Here is a 23,338-nt window from a genome sequence, read left to right on the forward strand (position 1 = left end):
GGGATTTTAGGGATTATATTTGAAAATTGAATACAAAATAATTAGAATAATATGGAAAGCTTTAAATTTATTCAAAAAAATTACAATTAAATTTATAATGTATATAAAATTTTTTAAAATGACAAATGTGGGAATAAGTTGCAAATAATTTAATATAGAATTTCTATATAATGGTTATCAAAATTTATGTATGTTTTTACTACATTAAAGTACTACAGTTCTAATTCCTTTAAGACATTATTGATTATACTTTGCAGAATTCCACATTCTTGAAGCTCTATAACGTCTTCTTTTAGCTTATTATTTGAATGATTTTTCACTAACTAAAATAAGAAAACAAAAACCAATTAAAAAAACTTGAATTTAATTTATTTTTTTCATTACCTTTTTGATTGTTTCTTTTTGCTCCTTTTTACACAAACCCATTAAAATTGCAGCCAAATGTGGACGATCTAAACGTATACAATCTTCAGCTATTTCAATTAAATTAAGCTCATCTATCAATGGACAACCCTAGTAAAAAAAAATTCTAAAATACATACGATTTGAAAATGATTTAAAGATGTACCTGAATCCTAAATAAATTTTTCGACAACAATTCATCTTGTTGAAATGAACGACTTCGATTAGCATGTTTGAATGGCGCTTTTAAAATATACTCCCATACAATTTTCAAGCCGTCAGTATATAAAAGTTGTGCTTTACATGATAAAACTTCTACTAATGCATCTAACTCTTTCAACTAAAATACAATTGAAAATATTTTACGTTCCATTAAACGGAAAAATGACCATAAGTACCATATGAAAATTAACCATTTGTTTTAAAACCGAATTCCATATTTTAGGTTCATGTATGTTAAAACCTATGCATATATTAGCAATTATTTCCATTGCCAAAGGTTTATCCGAATAATTTTGCCAAATTTTCTTTAATAAGCTTAATTTATCATATTTTTCAAATTTATCAATTGTAAAATTAAACCCTAATTGTTTTAAATAATAAACACATTTTATAATCATAAATTGCTGTTGATTTACAATTTTTAAATATTCTTCATCAACAACCGTGCCATCAATTAATCTACAGAAACATTCGACAGCTTGCAACTGTTTTCCTGCATTCATGCTTCTGTTAATAATATAAACCAGAAATCAATTAAATAATATAAATAAATATAATAAAACCAAAAAAACATACCCATCGGAAGGAAACACATTTAAAAGCAGAAAACTGATCGCACTTTTTGGTGTCCAACTACTTAAAATATAATGGGATCTAGAAAAATATAAAATAAAATATTCAAATTAATTTCAGAAAAGGAAATTTATCAGGAACCTTGTAACGAATTCCGCTGTAAATCCTTCGGTATTTATAAATGTATCATTTCCATTTAAATCTTCATAAAACGTTTCTTCCATTTCGTGGACATCTGCATCATTTGAGCACGATAACCATCTCTCTAAGATAGAATGTTGCAATTTCAATAAATTTATATTCATTAATTCAGCAATTTCAGCAGCCAATTGATTTATATTTGGTTTACGATTTTTCAATAGAGATTCGTGATGATATAAAGCTACTATCAAATCTTTTGGGCTTTCAATTAATTGAATTAGCTTATCTTCAACCAAACCATAAATATGTAATAAATGCTGCATTTTATAGAATGGATATTTTCTTTTGATTTTGGAAATTAGTTCGTCATTTGCATGTGGACGGCTGGCTTTAAGTAACTCTTGTTCATTTTGAATCGCAAATTTATAGCATTCAAAAGCAGCTTCAACTTGATCAGCTCCATCAGGAGCATTATTTGTTAAATTATAGAGGATAGCAAGTATCATAGATTTATCTGATATATGCTGAAGTAAGCGAAGCACCTATAATTAATTTTATTTAAATTTCAAATTATTCAAGTAGCATATTTAAAATTACCGATTGTAGGAAAGCGTTATTAACTGGTGTTAATTGCCATGTATCGTAATCCCTGCAATATTTTGTAATTGCCCTTTTTATTGTTGATATAATAATGTGATCCTGTTTATTAACTGTTTTTTGAGATAGTTCCGAATAAAATTTCACTAAAGGAAACCAGCCTTCACAATTATCAATGTCAATATCATTCCCTAAAATTATTTTGATAAACTTAATGATATGCAATTCGAAAATATAAAATATCAGCAGTACTCATTATCGTATCCAAATTCATTTCATCAAAAAAGAATGAGAATGGCAATCGATATTTAGCTACATTCGATAAAGTTGTTTTATCAGTTTGATTTTTTAACCAAGATTCAGTTTCAACATCAGTTGGACGACCTTTCCTTCTTGTAACCGTTTTATGTTTTAAAAATGTCAGTATACTGCAGAATAATTTGAATCTTTTTGTGTCTTCAACAGACAATATTTTTAAAGATAACAATATTTCAAAAACACATAAGTACATTTCATAGAAATAGGAGTTAATCTGAAAAAATTATCAGTCATTTTGGGAAGACTTTTTATTTAATATTTAAAAAGAACAAAATAAACTAAACAAGATTTTAGACAACTTACTTTTGGTATATAATTAAGCAAAAATCCACCTAAATCTTTTTTATTTTCGATTTTATCAATATAAGGTTGACATAAGTCGCGTATATCATTAGCGAATGTTTTAACAACTAGCTCCTCTTTCCCAAATTGGTCCAATTTGATGTCAAATAATAATTCTTGATTTCTTAACAAATTAATTACTTGCGATATCAAAACACTTTGGTAATTTAAATCAAAATCATCACAAAATTTTTCCAATAAATTAATATTTAGGATTTTACTTAACAATTCGTATTTTAATTCATCAAAAAGAATTGTATCGATGTCACGATTTTTCACTTGATCCGGACCCTGTTTTCGCAGTTCAGCAAAATAAAAATATTTAAGACGGCTGCAAGAAAGAATTTGTTTTCAATTAGCTAATTGACTGGTTACCTAATTTTTAAAACTCAATCTTACCTTTGTCTTTGCTGAACAACTTTTTCAGTATCGTCTATCAAAGAAAAATATCTCTCCGATAGACAAAAATAATTCATTTTTTGATGTTCACTTTTGAGCTCATTAAAAAGATTATTTAGAAAGGATTTTGGATCGTGATCACATATAAGCATACCAAATAAATCTAAAAATAGTTCTATTAGTCTGTACTTATAAGCATTTTAAAAAATCTGAATTTACTGGGGAAATTAGGGTTTTTTTGTGCCAAAGCATCTCTGAATATTTTTCGCATATGCAGCGATAAGAATACTGGAGTTATAATTTTTACTCTAAAATTTTTTTGGTAGTCCATTAGAAATTGAGCAATTTTATACCAATATTCATGCTGTTTCGATTTGACTAAATGTTCAAAACTTATATAAAATTTTTCTAAGAATCTGCAAGTAAAAAAAATAATTAAATATATAAATTACTAAAATAAATAAATTATAAAATTAATAAATTTAAAATAGAAATACTTTTCTAAAGATTCCGTCAAGTTATCCGGTAGGTACTGATCAAATCTTTTGAAAACATCATTACCTTCCTTTTCACATTGCAATATTACTAAAACCAGGGCTAATGATAAACAGCGTAAAACCGATGTTGGATCAGAAGTAGTTTTTGCCGCTTGTGCGCAAGCTTTATTTGTGGGGATGTCGAAAATTGAAAACGAGTCCCGTTTTTTACTCTGTTTAACATTTTTAACATTTTGATCTCGATTAAAGTGCGATAATAACTGAAATTTGGGCTTATTACATTTTGTTTAGAATTAAATAAGTACTTACAATATTGTTGATGCCATTGTTTATTGAGTAAACATTTTGTATAGCATTAACACCATATAAATCTGAACCGATTCTAATCCATTTTGAAAGTTTTTCAATTTCAAAAAGTTTTATGTAATTAGCAGCTTTCTTCAACAGTTCGAAAGCTATTGGGTATGCCAATGGATCTTCAATATCATTAAGCTGTTCTTGGTCAAAAAGTAACTGTTGTGACACTATTAAAATTGCAAATTCTACAAACAATTCAAAATTAGATGAGGTACAATCGATAAACTCTATGACATTATATGCTAGGGCACACGAAAAATGTATATTCCCAACGGCCTTAGCCATTGAAAGTAAACCGTAAATTTTATCCAATTCTAAAGCGTTAGATAATTCATTAACGCTATGCCATATTGAATTCATCAAATTATTAGTATCATCTATTTGTATTTTTTCATTTATCATTTTGCTCAAATATAATATTCCTTGTTGCAAAGCAGTTTTTTTAAAGCTTTCCTTGTACAGATTGCTTACTTGAATTTTAATACAAAAATTTTTTTTCAATAATATAACGTTTTCTATAGTCTTAATTAATTGTTTTGCATCTTCATTTATAAAACCAATTGTTGACTTTATCAATTTGAGCAAATATTCATTTTCTTCATCTATATCGGTTGTATCGCTATCTTCTAAGATGTCCTAATTTTAAATTAAAATTAATAATAATTTGCTTAATACAATTTTTATTACCATTATAATATTAATCAACTTTTCACAGCAAAATTGTCGTTCAGATAGGTTTAAAGAATTTAAGAATTCTCCAGCCCTTTCAATTTTTCCTTTTCTACCCAGTTCAAAGCAACAATAAAAGTTCGCGAGCAGTTCCAAAGATGGATCTGCTGCTGTTAAATTTTTGATATCTTCAAACATATCAGGCAAATCCATGTAAACAATTCTACTTAACAGCTTTATATTAGAATCAGTAATATTCGTTTCCCACCCATATTTAATTTTCATGGCTTCTACAATTTGCATTTCGCATAATGTGTTTATTTCTATAGCGAGAGCGTGACTCGAATTTCTAAATTCTAACAAAGGTTGAACACTTTCAGGCCATGGAACCGGCGTTGACTACAAAATAAATGTTTGTTTTTGAAAATAATTGTTTTATAAGTAAGATTATACCCTTAATACAAGCAAAGCACTACTTAGCTTTTGTTCTTCGTTATGTAACAAATTAATCAAAATCACTGCACGTTCTATCCAAGCTGTAAAGCCATTACGGCTTGAAACTAAAAACTCTATATGCTTTATTAATGAATTAATTGGGGTTTTTCCCATTTCTCTGTATATTGGATATAAAAAATCTTTTACAAGGCTACTTAACATTGTTGTTTGAACACGCTCTAATATTTTCAGCGTAGTTTGATCCATTGAATTTTTCTCATAATCATCCAGTGCAAACACTAGGTTATAAGTGTTTTTAAGTACTAAGAGATCTTCTAAAATATTTGTAATATTTTTTAAATTTTCTATACACGCATCGTATTGTCTGCGTATATCGGAATGTAAAAAATTTACGTTTTCGAAAATGTCCAATAATTTTGTAGAAAATTCTAAACCGATTGCGGGCCAATAATTACAAAATTGAAGAGATCTAGTCTTTTTTATACTCCACTCAACGATATGTCGCATTGACTTAGGAAAATTTTGTATTACACCTGGTATGAAACATCTTAACCATTGAATTATACTAAAGGCTTCAATTGTTGATGGAAGAAGATTTAGAATATTTCGAATGGCATTTTCATCAAGGTATGGAATTATTGAAGTTGAATGTCTCTTCCATATAATGCAAGCCATACACATATCAACACTGAAAAAAGATGCACATACTTTTATTATATTTGGATGATGAACAAATTTTTGCCAATCCCGATTGCATTCATATGGATCAATTATATCAAGAGTTTTTAAGCGCAACAATTGTTCTTTTATGAGTAACAAATCTTCGAAGTAGTTTTCTTCATCTAAAAATAATAGCATTATTTCCAAGTATTTCTCGAGACACTGGCGACTAGGAATTTCAATCATGCAAATTTCATGAAAAAATTTTTTATCTTCAATAAGTTTTAAAGTACTTATAAGATTTGAAAAAACTGTGTCAATTGAATGTAAGTCATTTTCGGTAAATAAACTAATGCTATGTATGTATTTACGGATTTTAGCCTTGTAAACTGGCTGCAAACTTAAATCAAATTTCTTTCCAAAATCTTCAGCTTCTTCTAAATGACCTTTTTGAATTAATTTTTTCAGTCTTTCTTCCGGCTGGGTCTCTTTGACAACTTTCATTTCGATTTCTAGTGGAAGCTGTTGATCGTTTAAGTTTTCACTACTTAAATAATATAGATTAACGGACTCTTTGGGCTGTAAAACTAGCCATGCTAAACTTGTAAGTGAAATTTCGTTTAAAATCTCAAATGCTAAAAAGGCAAAATGTAAATATTTTGAAAATTAAAATTCTATTATCATATCTTACAAGGAAATTTTACAACTTTAATGGATTTTTCTTCCGTATCCTTGGATTTGCATAATAACAAAAGTTCAATTGATTCATTGTTAGCTTCTATAACAACAATATCCTCTATGCTGTAATTTAAGGAATCAGTGAAATTAGCAAATAAAGTTCGCGTATATGGGCAAATTTCAAATATTTGTCCACTAACAGTCAAAGCCACTATGTAAGAATGAAAGCTAAAAATGTTTTTGATACCACCATATTCTTTTGGTGGCAATATTTTCGTTGTAAATCTATTATTTTGAAATTTGATAAAATCGAGATTTCCAGATATGTATATATAAGTGTTGTCTAAACTTGTTATATCTTCTTCAAAACTTAAAAAGTAACAATAAGAGATTTCATTCAAACCAAATATGTTAGGTATTTTTTCAAGTTTAACGTTTTCTAAAAGCACTTCCTCGAAAGTTAAATTATCTTCTATGGTGATGCCGGCTATTTTACTACTATAAAGTTGAGATTCATCAATATTGCTTAAATAATAAATACTGCCGTTGGAAAGAAATACTCTAAAACTATTTTCTGAATCTCGATTAATTGCAATTACTTTACAATTTTGCCCATTCTCATTTTCTTCAATAGTTAAATCGAATACAGGATAACCTCTTGAAAAAATTCCATGAATATGTCCATTATCCAACGCACATACAATAACATCGCCATTCATTGTGATTCCCAAAGCTTCTACTTTTGAATCAAACGTAATACTTTTTGGGTTACTTGTAACATCTTCGTTTTCTAATATAAATACACTTTTATCAATTGATAATGCAATAGTTTTATTTTCAGTCACTGCATGAACTTCCGGTAACTTTTTTATCTACAACATTAAGCAATTTATTTTTAGTTTTACATTTTGTGCAATTTTAATTGAATCGTACCGGTTTCTCTACACATAGCTTTAGAAGTGTATTTGTACAGAAACCATCATGGATAGTTTCATCTTCAGGAAAGCCTAATTCTAAGTTCCACATTTTTAAATTATAATAAAAATTATATTTTATTCCACAAAGGTATAAAAATTAGTTGAGTATTTAATATTTTATTTTGCCGCTTTTCAAATGCTATTGTTTGTATTTCTTGCCTCTTGGTATTTTGAATTTTATGTCAAAATTTAAATTTGAAATCAAATTTTTATAAAAAATTCCAGAAGAGGCTCTGCTGTCAATTTAATTTATAATGAAGTTTCAATTACAGCTTTATGGAAAATAAAAGACGCGTTAAGCCTAGACTGGCAGTTTAAAAAACATTTTCCGCCGTAAATTGAAAAACACCTAAGTTTTATTTCTGAGGTTCTCCTAGAATACCTTAACCATCAAAAAAAAATTTCCAAAAATTTAAAATTTCTCTTTGGTTAGTGGAACAAAATTTGGTTGCAAAAAATGTTTAATTCGAATGGAAATAAGATCATACACATAAAAATCATATGAAATTGATTATCTGTTAAGCAATTGAGATCAAATGTTTCGAGCAGAAAAATGATTCTCCAAGACTTCTCTTTTCTCACTGATGGATATTTTTTTCTCTTGAAAAGAGAGAGAATATGCTATCGCGTGTAAAACTGACTATTACCCATCGGTAACCCTCGGAAAATAGTTTTTTTTTTGCATAATGTTCTTTTTTTATTGTTTTATTAAAATTATATTCAACAACTTCATAATTCGAACAAATTTGCAGTAGCTATAGGTATAAACTTTTCAAAAGTAGTTTTCATTTTTGATGACTTGAAAGATTGAAGGGTAAAATAAATTAAAATTATTCACTTACAAAATAAAAATTTGTCAACTTCTTTTTAAACTAAATTTTTGACAGTGTTATGTTTTTATATGAAAAATTGTATGCAAAAAATTTGATATTTACAGCCTGATCGCGTTATCGCTTTTTCAAATCAGAATTATAAGCATTTCTAATGGATGTTTCACTTTTCCAATAAGATTACTTATATTTTTAATTGGATTTTTCCACTTTTTCTCAAATTATCGACTGAATATTTCTCTTTCAAAAACAAAGTGAAAAACTTTTGTATACAATTATTTCTTCTCGAAAATTACATTATTTCTCACATTCTTACACTTACTCACTTTCTTCTCACTTTCCGAGTAAAATAACGAGATAGACAATCAGGCATGGTGGAATACACTTTACCTTATCTATTTTAAATTCTAGATACATATGTACATATTCACTAAAAAAAGAAAGCAATGTGTAAGCATCGAAGAATATAATCGATGTATCGAAAAGGAAAAGCCAAATCAATAATCAAAAGTGCAATTTAAATGTCAGTTTTATAATTTAGCAAAAAAAACATTTAAATTTAATAAAAAAATAAATTATTATTTTTAATATTAAAATTTTAACTATTTAAATTTCTAATAAAATAAATCAATTTTCTATGTAATGTAAGTTGTTAAATTATAATTAAAATTTCAATGTTCTTTGGAATCATTTATGAATTTCTGTTTGTACTAAGTTAAAATTGTAAATTACGAATAAAATTATTTCTAAATTACGAATAAAATTTTATGTTGATTGAATTTTATTTTTCTTGAAAAAAAATTTTCACAATGCATTTTTCTGCGCACATAATATCTGCACTGTGATTGAAACATTTAGTAAATGCAAATAGAAATTCATAATTCGTTAAGTTTAAATGGAAGTAGGTGTGTACATAAGTATGCGAGTTTTTGGCTAAGAATCTAAAATTGTTTGGTTTTGTCGTTTTTAATGTCCATTTCGCCGTCTTTTAAGACATATGGATTCGGCTGCATTTTATACATTTTGAATTTTCTTGCAAAAACATCACATTCATTTTTGTATGACTGCAAAATACGATCCCAGTGACTAATTACTTCATGATCCGAACACGAATATGTTTTTAAAAATAAGCCTAAATAAATTAAAGCAGATTGTTGTGGATTCAAAAGAAAGTGTTTCGGTCGTAAATTTGATAAATTTTTTAGGGCTTCTGTCACTAATTTGGGAGTTAAATTTTTCAAATTAATTTCTGTTCTCTTCAAATCCAAATCCATATTTAACTTATTTGCTTCTGGATGCTTAAACTTTATGTTATGATAATAATCAGGATTTGCTAAAAATAATGATGCATTTTTCTTATTTGCAAATAAGTATACGCAACCACGATAATATGCAGCAATATCACGCTGCCCTAAAATTATAAAAGGTAATATTGTAAGGTTTTTAGTTCGCAGCCTTAATTAATTTTTATTTTTTTTAAGAACCGGTTACATACTTTTTAAATTATTTTAATGTATAGCTTAGAAATGTATTTACCTTTTATATACTTGCCAATTGAGCTTGAAACAATACAATAACCATCATGTCGCACCATCAATAACGGGTAATTCGTTACTAAAAATGTTATAAATTTCGGTAGACTATCTGTTAATATTGGTATAAAATCCTGTGGATGTATTAATATTTCTAATCTGTGTAAATCACATGTCCAAAAAAAATAGTTTTTGTATTGAAATGTATTGCTATGAAGTTTATTATTGGTCGTTATAAATTCTAGATCCATTTGAGATTTTTGAAAGGAAAAAGTCTTCGGGAATTTATAAAGTCTATAAAGCCATTCTTTTTGGTATGCATATGGTTTGATTAATTCCATTTGACATTCACGTGAAAAAAATTTTGAGTCAACATTAAAAATATTGTAACGGTACTGTATAAGATTTCCATCAGAGTAACAAATTGGACAATTCGAATAGATTCTATCTAATCCATTTTCAATTTCTTCATAAAATACATTTAAAAAAGCTAAATTGTTTGCTAATGGTATTTCATATTCTGATTTTAAACGATATGTTACATGATTTCTTGCTGTTTTCAGGATTATTGAATTAGCCTCATTCCATATAATCCAATCATTTTTCGTATTCGTTAAAAAATGAATGTTAAAAAAAGTCATATCTGCATGTGTTTTAAGATTTTTGATGACACGTTCATATTGTAAATTATATTGAGAAAATTGTCCGAAAGTTTTTCGTTCATCTGTTTCGAAATTCGAATTCAAAACGAATACAATATGAATTTGGCAGTTTTTTTGTAATGCTGATTTCAAAATTCCTGATGATAATAAATAATTTTTAATTATAATACCATTTGGATAACAATTTTTTAATAAACTTAATCCAGTAATAAATAGGTTGTTGGTCATTTCGAAATTATTATTCTTCAGATTCTTATAAATTTCAGTATGGCGCATTTTCGAAATTATTATTTGAAAAATTTCACATTCTGTTAAAACTTTCATTCCATACTCTTTAGAAATTCGGTCACATAAAATTGAAACATTAGAAAAAACTGATCCTATTGCAGCAATAATCATTGGTTCAGAAAAGCTACTTGAATAATTTGATTGGACATATTGAGTTGGTGCTTCGATGAATTCATTTAAATATTGTTTTGTACTTATAAAATATAAATGATTATTCAGAATGCATGGAAAAATTTTATTTTGAATTTTCAAACCATGAAAATCACTAAAAAGCTTCATTTTCATTAGGCGTACTTGAAATTATAGGAAGGAGAAAGTTAAATTAATTGTTTGATAAATTTCGTAGCTTTTGCGAAACTAGCAAAATTTTTTGAATATTTTTACCTGGACATGAAAATTTAAATCTGGATTCTCTATAATAACCATTTTCGATGCATTTTAAAGCCGAATTGAAATCGATAACTTGAGGAATTGAAAATATGGTTGAACGATTAGTGTTATTATTAATTGCTTTAGCATATTTCAAAATAGATTTTTCAAGTAAATGTGGATCTACAAAACTGGAGGGTATCTCAATTACATTTTGATTATATTTCATATAAAAATTAATATCATCTTCTATTGATTGTAATAATGATTGAATTAATTGTTTAACTTTTATTTGTAAATATTTTCTTTTTTCAAAATAATTGTTGTTGTTATTTGCTGATTTAATTGTTTCATTTGATTTTTCATTTGGGAAAATTTCTTCCTGTTTTAAAGTTAAATTTAAAAAGTTTGAATTAATTGTTTTTTCTGTAATATACTCAGTGGTAAGTAAATCAAGTAAGTATTCTTCTTCATTAAATTTAAACACACAATCTGGGGATAATTCAATTTTATCAAGTTGTTGGTTTTTATTAAAGGTATAACCACAAAGTATAAAACCACTAGTTTTTAAATTTAATAAATTTTTTTTCATCATATCTTGTATTGAAATACACGATGCATAATAATGATTTTCATTAGAACCAGTTGGATTTAAAATTGATTTAATATTTGGTTTCCATTCATCATTACAGACATAAATTGGAACATTTAAAATATTTGATAGTTTATTTGCGAAAAATGATTTTGCTTTAGAACTTGGTCCTAATAAACAAATACGTGGCGGCGGTACTTTGGGCAATTCATGTTCGAAATAATATTTCTGTGGTTTCTCTATGAAACGTATTGCTTTTTCTTTCGATTCACATAAATGAAATTTGTTACTATATTTGATGCAATAGTTTGGATTACCTAAAAGCAAAAATACTTGATCAGCGAAAATATTTAAAAAATTGCACATATTATAGTCTTATATACACATACAAGACGATTTCCAGATAATATTCGATTAGTCTTAAGCTTCAGAATTATAAAAAAAGCAAATGAATAGAAAAGTACGTTATTGCCAAAATGGTAATTTTTTAAAGAGATTTTAAGGACACTTAAGCTAAGGGTTCAACAGCTCGAAATTTATTTACCTAAATTATTTATTTCAAATATTGTATATACCTTTAACCAGAATATTTTGGTCTACCAAAGTTACTGGACAATAAATATTTGTTGCTCCTAAAAGAATACCATAAATTTCAAGTTTTTTGTTAAAATCTCCTGTTTTTTGAAATTCTGAATTGGTTAAGTCTAAATCTGTTTTAAAACTTTGTGAAATCATTTCAGAATACTTTTCAAAATTAATTATTTTTGGTTTATCAATAAATATTGTAAAATATTTGAATAAAATTTTTTCGAACATTTCAACAGGTTTCATTTCTTGTGAACAATCAATTGAAATAATTTCAACATTTTTTGTATTTAAAAATTTTTTTAAAATTTTAATTTGTTCTTGATAAATTTGGTTTTCTTTGAATTTTTTCTCAGATAAAATTGGTACATATTTATTAAGTTCTTCTTGAAAGGCTTTGTTTTGTGGGAAATTAAATGTTTTAAATTTTCTTAAAACTGTTTTACGATCGAACCAATGAAAATCAGTTTTCATGAAATTAATTAATGCTTTTTCTATATTTGGAAATTTAATTTTAAAATTTGAATAAATTCTATTGTAACTTTCTTTAGAAAAATTTTCAAATATTATAAAAACATCGGGTAAACAATTTTTTCGATACATTTCTTCCCAGATGTCAGTTGACAATGGCCCAGAATCAATTATCCATTGACTATAATAGTCAAAATGATTGAATCCTTTATTTTGTTTTATATGATTTTGTTTTACAAAATCAAAAAATTTCTGCAGAATTTTTGAGTTACATGGTTGATGTTCTTTAAAATATTTCTGAATATTTATTTCTAGCAATAATATATATAAAGGGCTAGAAAAATCGGGTTCTTTCAAATCTTCAAAACATTCTTTTGGCAAATATTCGGCAATTAGATGTAAGAATTGTGATGAATTTGGAGTATAATCGGGATCAATCAACTCATAAACTACACTAATAACATTTTTTAATATCTCCTTTATATAATTTATTTTTAATGTTTGAAAATAATTGAAAGTTTTTTTGTAAATCTCTTTTAGTTCAAGATAAGTTTGCTCTACAGCCCTTTTATAATACTGATCCAGAAGAAAAGGCTCAAAAGCTAATCTATCATTGTAAATATCAAAAAATTCCTTGTTACAATCGAATGTTGGTACATTTAAAAAACAACTTAAAATATTTGCCAATAAACTTTTCCCACACTTTTCTATACCAATAATTCCAATTCTACATGTTGGATTTGAATACAAATATTTTTCTGGATGATTTATAAATTGTTTTAATTTATTTTTTGTTGAACAAAGTATTAAGTTTCCTAAATATTTAACAGCAAATCTTAATTTTCCTCTTGTTAATCTTCCATAAAATTTTTCGATAGGGCAATAATATTGAAGTTCACTTTTACGCCAGAAAAATAATGGCTTAATAATGTCAGTTCTTAATAAAATATCATAATTCGTTTCAAAATCATTTTCTAAAAAAACTTTTTCCAGGTGTTCGGGTATTTTACAATTTTTAAACATTAATTCAGGTAAATACACTTTCTTCAACTTAAATAAACTGAAACGATTCAAGATTTGATTGATTATTTCAGAATTTGAAAATCGACTATCAATTTCAAATCCCTGGTTTTTACTGAATTGTCCATAATAAAGTTGAATTATTGGTGAAACTTTACGGAAATTGGTTATTTGGATAATCTTTTTTGATAATTTTCTGCTTTTCGATCTTTTCAGTAACAAATCATCGTTAGAGCTATTTAAGTATATAGCGATGTAAATATCTAATTTATTTAAGAAATTGATTTGTTTTTGAACTGATTCTTCAATTGTTTCAATGTTATAATCGGCTGATGTTATGTAATTCTGGAACAGTTCATTCTGAAATTGTTCAAAAATAAGTAAAAGTTGAGTGTATGTATTGTAATAATCACATGTCAGCTTTAACAATCTGAGAAAAACCATGTTTAGCAAAATATTTTTTAATAAATTTTAAATAAATTAATGAAAACAAACAGCACTATTACCATTAAAATAGTTCTTGACGGTTCTACTTAAAATATTGAATTTTGATTTATTTACTTACCACTTCTTTATTATTGTACCAATCATCTCTTTTACTTGTATGAAAACAACGATCTATGTTTATTTCACTATCAATTGAAGAATTCTCACCGTCGCTGAAATCAATTTCGCGTCCTTCGATCACGTTTAAAGTTTTCAAAAATTCTTGCATTTCACTTTCACTCCAAGAAGTAGAATCACTGTTATTCTCGTTAAGATAATTATTTCGTTCAATTTCATCGCTAGATATATTTTCTAATTGTCTTATAATTCCTGGACCGTGTGGTAATAATTTTGTACAGGAAATTATTGGTAAACCTGTTAAAATGAATGGGACTAAGTTGTTTTCATTTTTTCTATTATGCAATTCCATTGCAACTAATTTTAATATAATTTCAATTGGAATTTTTCTGCCAAAAGACAAATTTGAAAATATCCATTTCCCAATAAATGTTTTATGATAAATGGCCTTATTTATAACATTAATTGGATTAATGTGCTCATAATGCAAATATTTTGCTAATAAATCGCCTAAATTTGATTGGTTTAGATCGGGTTGCCCAAGTATAATAATATTAGTATTTCTTGACTTTACATAGTTCTTAAAGTTAGTTCGATCACAATATTCTTCTATTGGGTACTTCTCGGGTACAATAAATTTTTTCCCAATTAATCGCTTACAATATTCAATTGTCTTTTCAATAGTCTGATGCAAAATAAAATTTGTTTCACATGCTAAATATTGATATTTACGGTTTTCCGGTACGAAATCAAATCTCTGTTTAAGAATGTCGTCTATAAAGATATCTAATTGTTCTTTTTCTTTGGTTTTGGCGCTGTTTACCGCAGAAACGTAATAGCCTACATTCAGATTTTCACTCCGCAATGGAAAATTTATTTTTCTGGGCAGCTTTTTATTTCGATTATCGTTTTCTTTGATTGATTTTTTCTTTTTTAACTTCCTAAATTTTTTAATTTGCGTTTTATATTTAACCTTAGTAACACGAATGAGTCTTCCTGATTTCAAGTTGTTGTTAGATTTACAAGTTTTTGTTTCGCTTTGAAACATTTTTCCTATTACATAATAGACTTGGTTTAATTTATTTATTTAAAAAAAATTCAATTTGTCAACTTCAAATATTTGATGATCGTTATATTACTGAGAAACTATTTATTTTATTTTTTTGTAGAGAATATTATAGACAAAATGTCGCATTAAGCAAGTAAAATTTTCAAAATAGCAAAAACGTATAAATATTATATACATATATGTATGTAGTATTTATCTTTATACCCAAATTTTTATTAAAAAAAAATTTGCTTTATTGGCTGATTGTGTATTTTAATCAAATTTCTTAATTAAATTCTTGTATACAAAAAATATTTTATATAGAATTTAACCATCTTATTCCAAAATAAATATATGCCAGTACATTATCATATTTATATAAAGCATAACCATAATGATAACAGCAAATTGTGGGTATCACTTTTTCTTAGCATCTTTAAGACCAGCACCAGCATTAAATTTAAAGAATATAATATCACCATCCTCAACTGCATAATTACGACCTTGTTGCCTGTACTTTCCAGCTGACTTACATGATGCTTCAGATCCTTCTTCTTTAAAGTCTTTATAATGCATTACTTCAGCCATAATAAAACCTTTTTCAAAATCAGTATGAATTCGACCAGCAGCTTGCGGTGCTTTAGTTCCTTTCTAAAAGAATACCAAAAAATTCATATTCAATTTATAAAAAAGCAATTTAAATTTTGAAATTCAAATATTTACTTGAATTGTCCATGCCTTAACTTCATCATGTCCTGCCGTAAAGAAGTACTCTAATTGCAAAGCCTTATAGCCTTGAACAATAATTTTATCCAAATTACTTTTACATTTATGCTCTTCTTCATATGCTTTACGTTCAGCATCGTCCATTTCTAAGAGTTTAGCTTCAAATGCACCTGAGAATGGTATAATAGTTGCACCAGGATCATTATTATCAACCCATTCCTTAATTTTTGCTAGCCACTTGTTCTTTTTACGAATAAAATCTTTTTCTGACAAATTCACTAAATAAATGACTGGTTTAGAAGTTAAGAACAAATGCTTATTTAAAACTTCAACCTAAAATAATTAAGAAGAAAATTTTATGAACAATTTTAATATCTTTTTCTTCAAGATTTTAAACATATAAGACTCACATCATGGGCATTCCAGTCGGCAAATCTTAGCGGTTTCTTTTCATCTATTATCAATTGTTTAATTTTCATCATAGAATCCTGAAATTCCATTGCAAATTATTTATTTTTAAAGTAGTCCACTAATTGCATTCAATATATGTATTTATTTACTCACATATTCAGGCTTTAATTTCTTGTCACCGCCTCTCACATACATTTTCTCTAATTTTTCTAGGTTTTGTTTTAATTTTTCCTCATCTTTTAATCGAAGTTCTTCGGTTATGATATCTAAATCTCTAACTGGATCAACTTCACCTTCGACATGAGTAACATCACTGTCTTCAAATGCACCTATAGAATTAAATAAATATGTATGTATTCGCAAATTAATAGAACGTTGATAATTTTTAATGTAGGTATATAATTTTCTTACGGCATAAATGGAATATTGCATCGCAAGCACTGTAAATTAAATAATTACAAGAAGAATTAATTTTTTTTACTTCGAAATTATAATGTTTTATTTACCTTATGTGTGAGAGAAATGCGTTGCCAAGGCCTTGACCCTCGGAGGCGCCTTTTACTAAACCGGCAATATCAACAACATTTAAAAATGCCGGAACTTTGCTGAAAACAAATTAAAAATGAAATTTGAAAATTGAAACAAATTTCTACATTAGGCTATATCAAAACGAGTGCTCTTAGGCACTTTAATTGTTGTACATAGAAAAGAAGGCATTTGCTCATAAATTTTATATATAAAATGTAACTAAAATTGTTGTTTTAAGTTTTGTTTTAAGTAAATATGAAGAATTTACAAAGAAAATGGAAATAAAACTTCTCTTTAAAAAATTCAGTAAATTTTGTTGCAGTCCATTCTTGTACAATAAGAAATTTTAACTCAACTCTTGATTGAGTCAATAATAAATATTGAAAAAATATGTTAATGAAATTGCATATGTAGATTAAGAAGCGGCATTTTATTCCAAAAGATTTTTAGAAAGGGACAATCCAAATATCCAAATACATAACGAGAATGCCATTAAGTCTGAAACAATCAGTCCTATTCCATTTTTTTCGGAAGTTGTAATTTCTATTTCTATATTATTTTAAATGGAGGGTTTAAAATAAACAAAATAAAAAGCGGAAAACGTAGATTGAAAACAATTGGATTAGATGTTTAAGTCATCTGTGTTATTTGACAATAGTGACAAATTTTCAGTGGATCATTTGAGCAAATTTTCATGATGTTCTAAGACTCAATATCATGAAACCGATGGAGTATTGAATATGCGCTTTATCAAATTTTTGCACGGAACTTGAAATAAAGATTTATTTGAAGAATCTCTTTTTGCAAATTTAATGAAAACTTACGTATTAAGTTCGAATTAAGCGAATTATTTAAATTTGCAGATTTTTAACCTACATTTGGAACTTTAAGGATGGCAATTCAAATAATAATTCAACTACATACATACTAACAGTGCATGTAAGTAAAAAAAAAAAAACAAAACAGTAGACGATTAAAAAATGTTCTTGGCTTCTCTTTTTTTTAAAACATAAAAAAAAAAAATTAAAAATAAAAATTCTACTCCGCCTTTTGCAATTAAAATTGCTTTCATTTGGAGCTTCCAAGTCATCTAAAGATTTAGGAATCAAACAACAAGAACAAAAACAAAACAGAATAAAATATTAAGAAACTGAAAATAAAAATGGCAATAATTGTTAATAATACCACTAAAGGTTAAAAAAAAGTAAAATGTAAAGAGAAGCGAAAAAAAAAATCAAACATTTTTTTTTTTAATGGTGTTGTGGCCATCTTGAAAAATTCGTGAAAATTGAACAAAATATGGAATGGAAATTTTATGATAATTGCGCGCAGACCCTACTAATTTTCTGCACGGAATCTACATATGCAAGTAATTAAAATGAAAGTTAAAAAGTTCAAAAATTTGTAAATTTTTTTTTCTTTTTATTTTGAAGAAAAGGTAATTGCAATATAGTGGGAATTGTAATATTAAAAATTCTAATTTAAGTTTCTGAATTCATGAATAATTTTTTAGGAAATTCATAATACGTGTAACTAGAATTTTAGTGAGCTTTTTCAAACTAGAACCAGATTTGTAATAAAATATTTTTTTTAATTTTTTAATCTCTTTTAAAATTTTAGAAAAGATGAACCATCAAATTACAAAACAGATTTCCAATTGAACATTTGAACACAGACTCATGTAAGTTATTTAAATATTTTTAAAATTTTTAAAGCTATTGATTGGAAGAAGCCAGATTTAGATACTTACAAATAAATAAATTTATAAGACAACAAAAAATTAACTTTACTAAATGAGTTCAATATTGACCACGTTCTTAATGTAGAACTTGTTATTTTGGACTTACCTTAGCGGCTTATGATATTCACAAAGAAAATCAAATCTCTCATCTGGCACTGGTACCCTACGTGCAAAAACGAAAATAAAAAACAAATTAATTAAAATAATTGAATGTTTTCTACAAAAGCTTTTCTGTACGATAAGCTTTAGTTAGTTTAAGACTGGAAGATATAAACCTATTTAAAATTAACATAATGATGGAGATGAATATAAAACACAAATATGGAAATTATGAATATAATTTATAAGGAAACAAATAACAAGATTTCATTTATGTCTAAATTTTGTATAATTGAATTTTTGTCCTGTGTATTTAAAAAGATTATGTAGTTTAATTAATAAAAATAGGTTATAACTGTCCTCTATTATTATGCATGTAGTTAACCAAGAACTAATCTCTCTTCATTATTTAAAATAATCAAATCATTTTTCTTCTTTTACTAAATAAAGTGTTTTGTACCTCCTTCTTTTTACATTGATATTAAAAATTTTTTATAATTATTCAAACGACATTTTAAATAAAGATATTATATCGAAATCAAAAATTAAAGTGGAGGAAGTATTTAAAAATTAAATGCAGAATTATGGGTATAAGAAAACACATTAAAAACGAATATTTTAACAAGTTAGCAATTTTCTATTATTAAAAATAATATTGAAAAAGAAAACACGCAAATTTGTCTTTTATTGTTTTGTATTTCAAAATCAATTACTTTAATAATAGTTCTTTTGATGGTCTTAAAATAGGTACTAGATACAAAATTTGTCTTTGTCTGTTTTCGTTTCATTCTCATTTCGATTGAAATGGGAACGACATTCTTAGTATGGACTTAAGTTTTTGTGCATTTAAGAACTATCCGATATGAAAACCATAAAATTGTATGGTAAACGTGTGTTCATTGTTTAAAAATTAAGTTATTCATAGTGTTAAAGTCAATATGATTTATTTTTGGCGAATTTGAAAATAAACGGAACTGCTTAAATACGATAAGACGGGAACATGGTGTGCAACAATATTGCAGTTCAAATCTTAATGCTAGTATCATTTTTACATTTACATGTAAACTCACTCAATTTTGATGCACCGGTTGTGACAATTTTCTTAGCTTACGTAAATGTACAACAAAATTCAGTCAATTTTGTGCAAGATATTAACAATAATTTAAAATAATGCCGGTTTTCTTCGTATGAATAATAATATGTATTTTAGATATTATTAAAAGACAAAAAAACAAAAACAGTTTTTTTTCTTTTTTTTTTACTTTCAACTAACTCGTATAAAATTGATTGTTGCCCTCTGGTTACTTCTAACTAAGGAAAACAAAACTTTTTTCTTTTCTGTTAAAACCAATTGTAATGATTTTTAGTAATAATATGAATTTTTTCATTGCTAAAGGTTCACTAACTATAGCTTCTCCAACATTTATGGATTTTATATTCACCGTCAAAAATCATTAAGTATTTAAAAAGTGAAAAATAATAATAAAAACAAAAAAATTAATTTCGTCAAGAACATTGAGAATACATTCATCCATAAAAGCAATAAAGAACGTATACCAGAATAGAATGATTGCCTGAAGCGGGGTAGTAACCAGTAAAAAAATTTTAAATATTTTGTACGCTTAAAATGGCGATTTGCATATAATTTTAGTTTTTAACTTTTGAAAATTATTATTTTTATAATTTTTTTTTTTGCATTGAAATTATTATTAAACCAGTCAACTATGCAACACACCTATTACCTTACGAAAAATAAAAAGAAAAATAAGAGATGCAAATTTGATAAAATCGAAAGCAAAAACTAAATTTTCTAAAAAGTAATTTTAAAATTATCTACTTCCATCGATATCTTAAAACGATGAAGACGTGAAATTGTAAACTTTTTACTGATCTATGATTGAAATGAAAGAAAATGATAATCGTCAGATAATCGTAAATTGCAATTCTTTTTAATTTAAAACCAAGCAGAGAAGGGAAAGTGTGTGAGTCAAATTTTATAAGCGTAGTCTAATCTCGATTGAGAAAATAAGGTTTAATATGTTAGATTATTTTATGTTTTTATCCCCTAATTACTTTTCGCTCATTGAAAATTGATAACGTAATTTATATCGAAGTTTAATTCCTGTTATCTTTCTTCATTTACTTATATCGTAGTTAAAAAATTTAATAAATGTATTAATGAATATTAAAGTAAAAAAAAGAATATTACTAAAATTAAGTAAGATACTTATTTTCATTGGGATCAATAGTACAAAATGGAAAATTTTCAGCTGGTGCTGCAGATTTGGTTAGCACATTAAAAAAGGTCGATTTACCAACATTTGGTACACCAACTATACCAATTCGCAAATTTGTTCCAATACGACCAATTAATGGTTTCCGTTCAACTTCGTCACCTTTTTTTGGTGCCATTATCTAAAATTAAAAATATTATTTTCAGTATTAGATTTTACAATATTCTATAAAAAATATAAGCCATTTTTATTTAATAGGAATTATATATAGATAAAACTAAAATTATAGAATTATAATTTTAGTTTCATCTATATTTTCTTTATTTAAGTACACCTCAACCTCCTATCAAATATCCACATAGATATAAAATACATTAACGTATACTCTATGAAAGCGATATTATAAACTAATTTTGCAATTCAATTCAAATTGGGTACATATAATTTTTTTTTACTTTTCTGGTTTAAAGGATGCATAAGGCCATTATAACGGTTAACAATGTTTTAAAATTCCATCATAATCGAAATTAAGTCGTATATTAATAAAGGTTATTAAATAACTATAATTACTTCTACGAAGGCAACGAATTATTTCATCTTTCTTTTATTCTTTACGTTCTCTACTTTAATTTTTTTGTTATGTTTTAGTTGAAATTTGAAGTGCATTGTCAAAATATTTCGTCCAGACATCACGTATGTTGATTTTATTATGTTATATCACGATTTAAAATATATAAATGTTTATATGGAATAAAATTTGTAAAATAAAAATTGGAAATTTTCAACTGTCTGATTGGGGGTGATTTTTTCACAAAATCACCTTATTTGCTATAGTGCACCATTAAAATTTTACTAATAAAATTTAAGAAATAAGGATTTAAGAGCTTGGTTTGAAAATTAGGTATAATTAATATTAGAAACAAATTACATATTAAATATGTAATTAATTGAATTAAATTTAAATTTTGGTAAGTTACAGAATCTTTAAATTGTAAATTAATCATAAATTTTTGAATCATGAATTTAATTTATTTTCAAAGTAAGTAGTTTTACAGTAAAATTATTTTCAATGTCTATCTTTCTTTTTTCTGCTGTCCTTTTTTTTGTTACTCTTCTTCTTTCGTTTTTTATGTTTCTTTTTTCGACGTGATTGATCATCACTTGATGAATCGGAAGTGTCTGAATCAGAATCGCTGCTATCGTCGCTGCTACTACTTCTTGAACGGGAACGATGTTTTTTACGTTTTTTAGATTTTACTTTTTTTTCTTTCTTTTCTTTCAGTTTTGGTTTATTTTTTTCCTTTTCCTCAAGCTCTTCTTTTCTTAACTGAGTTAAAGGTGTTATAAGATCATTTTCCGAATCACTACTTGTACTGCTAACATCTAACAGTATTTCCTTATTAGGATCAACTTTAAAAAAATTTCTACATTGATATGTCAAATGTCCAGCGTATCCACATTTTTTACAAGTTGCTCGAACTTCTTTTGTATCCATTAAGGAAATAAGAATTTAAAAGAAATCCTAATATTTTTCCTATAATATATTTTGATTTTATAATACAGAAAAAAAATAAGGATATAACGAATATTTATTGCGAATTTTAGTAAGATACCTTTTGAAAATGTTTTTTTTTTTTAAGAAAATTGGTTAGATATGAAATGTTTTCTAGGTTCTGGAATTTATTTTTGGCCAAACTGTCTACTCTATGGTATAATGAAAACCTACATACAAGTATGTGATTAACATTCTGTACATTTTGATCTAATTTGTTTTTACTACTAGCTTAAATTTTTAAGTTACCTTATATTAAATATGTTTATGTATTTTTGTAAATATTGTCAGATATTTCACTTGGCACTACTACAAATGACTGCACACACAAAGCATATAAAGAGCACATGCAGTAAACATAAATTTGGTCTATTTCTCCTGTTTTATTTTAAGTTTAAATTTATCTCAATTCATTTACTTAATTAAAAGCTGGAAATTTTCACTAATACCTTAAATTAAAATTGAATATTTTGTAGAAAATTTTTCCTTTCCCGGTTAAAGCAAGGTCGAAAACACTCACGTTGACAAATGTCAATTGCCATACTCAAAAGAAGATAATATATATACATATTAAACCCATATGACGTAATATGTCAAAAATATTTGCCATTTAAAAAAAAATTCAAATGGCAGCACTAGTTCAATATTCACAATAGTACTTCACAATAGTATGGAAAATTTATTTATGGTATTGAACGAAAAGAAAAATATTGAGAGTACAAAATTTGCAAATAATCATAAAATTTATTTTATATATCGAAATTGGAATGCATTATGCAACATCATTTACATTTAGTT

General features: G+C 26.2%; 2 protein-coding genes across 4 annotated transcripts; both read right to left on the reverse strand.

The window, feature by feature from the left end:
• Positions 1–212: 212 nt before the first annotated feature.
• LOC129605428 (uncharacterized) lies at positions 213–7,372 on the reverse strand. The gene is made up of 17 exons (XM_055515197.1): positions 7,245–7,372; positions 6,325–7,183; positions 4,971–6,268; positions 4,536–4,916; positions 3,801–4,484; positions 3,492–3,751; positions 3,214–3,410; positions 2,995–3,157; positions 2,557–2,926; positions 2,188–2,467; positions 1,936–2,126; positions 1,339–1,880; positions 1,201–1,278; positions 801–1,131; positions 569–742; positions 385–513; positions 213–323 (listed from the first exon to the last, which is right to left on the reverse strand). The coding sequence occupies exons 1-17, from the start codon at positions 7,335–7,337 to the stop codon at positions 213–215; spliced, it is 6,141 nt and encodes a 2,046-aa protein (XP_055371172.1). The 5' UTR covers positions 7,338–7,372.
• An 8,097-nt stretch (positions 7,373–15,469) lies between these two features.
• Positions 15,470–23,082, reverse strand: LOC129605272 (obg-like ATPase 1). 3 transcript variants are annotated; one of them, XM_055514920.1, is made up of 9 exons: positions 22,990–23,082; positions 20,982–21,169; positions 18,762–18,818; positions 16,893–16,991; positions 16,798–16,826; positions 16,540–16,715; positions 16,386–16,463; positions 15,973–16,308; positions 15,470–15,900 (listed from the first exon to the last, which is right to left on the reverse strand). In XM_055514920.1, the coding sequence occupies exons 2-9, from the start codon at positions 21,164–21,166 to the stop codon at positions 15,667–15,669; spliced, it is 1,194 nt and encodes a 397-aa protein (XP_055370895.1). In that variant the 5' UTR covers positions 21,167–21,169; positions 22,990–23,082; the 3' UTR covers positions 15,470–15,666. The 3 variants fall into 3 exon arrangements, with proteins under 3 accessions (XP_055370895.1, XP_055370896.1, XP_055370897.1); XM_055514921.1 differs by having other exon boundaries at positions 22,790–23,069; XM_055514922.1 differs by having other exon boundaries at positions 15,471–15,900; positions 18,762–18,822; positions 20,986–21,169.
• Positions 23,083–23,338: the final 256 nt, after the last annotated feature.

The sequence above is a fragment of the Condylostylus longicornis genome, unplaced genomic scaffold (assembly GCF_029603195.1).
Source record: "Condylostylus longicornis isolate FDR11 unplaced genomic scaffold, ASM2960319v2 ptg000013l, whole genome shotgun sequence".
Lineage (NCBI taxonomy): Eukaryota > Metazoa > Arthropoda > Insecta > Diptera > Dolichopodidae > Condylostylus > Condylostylus longicornis.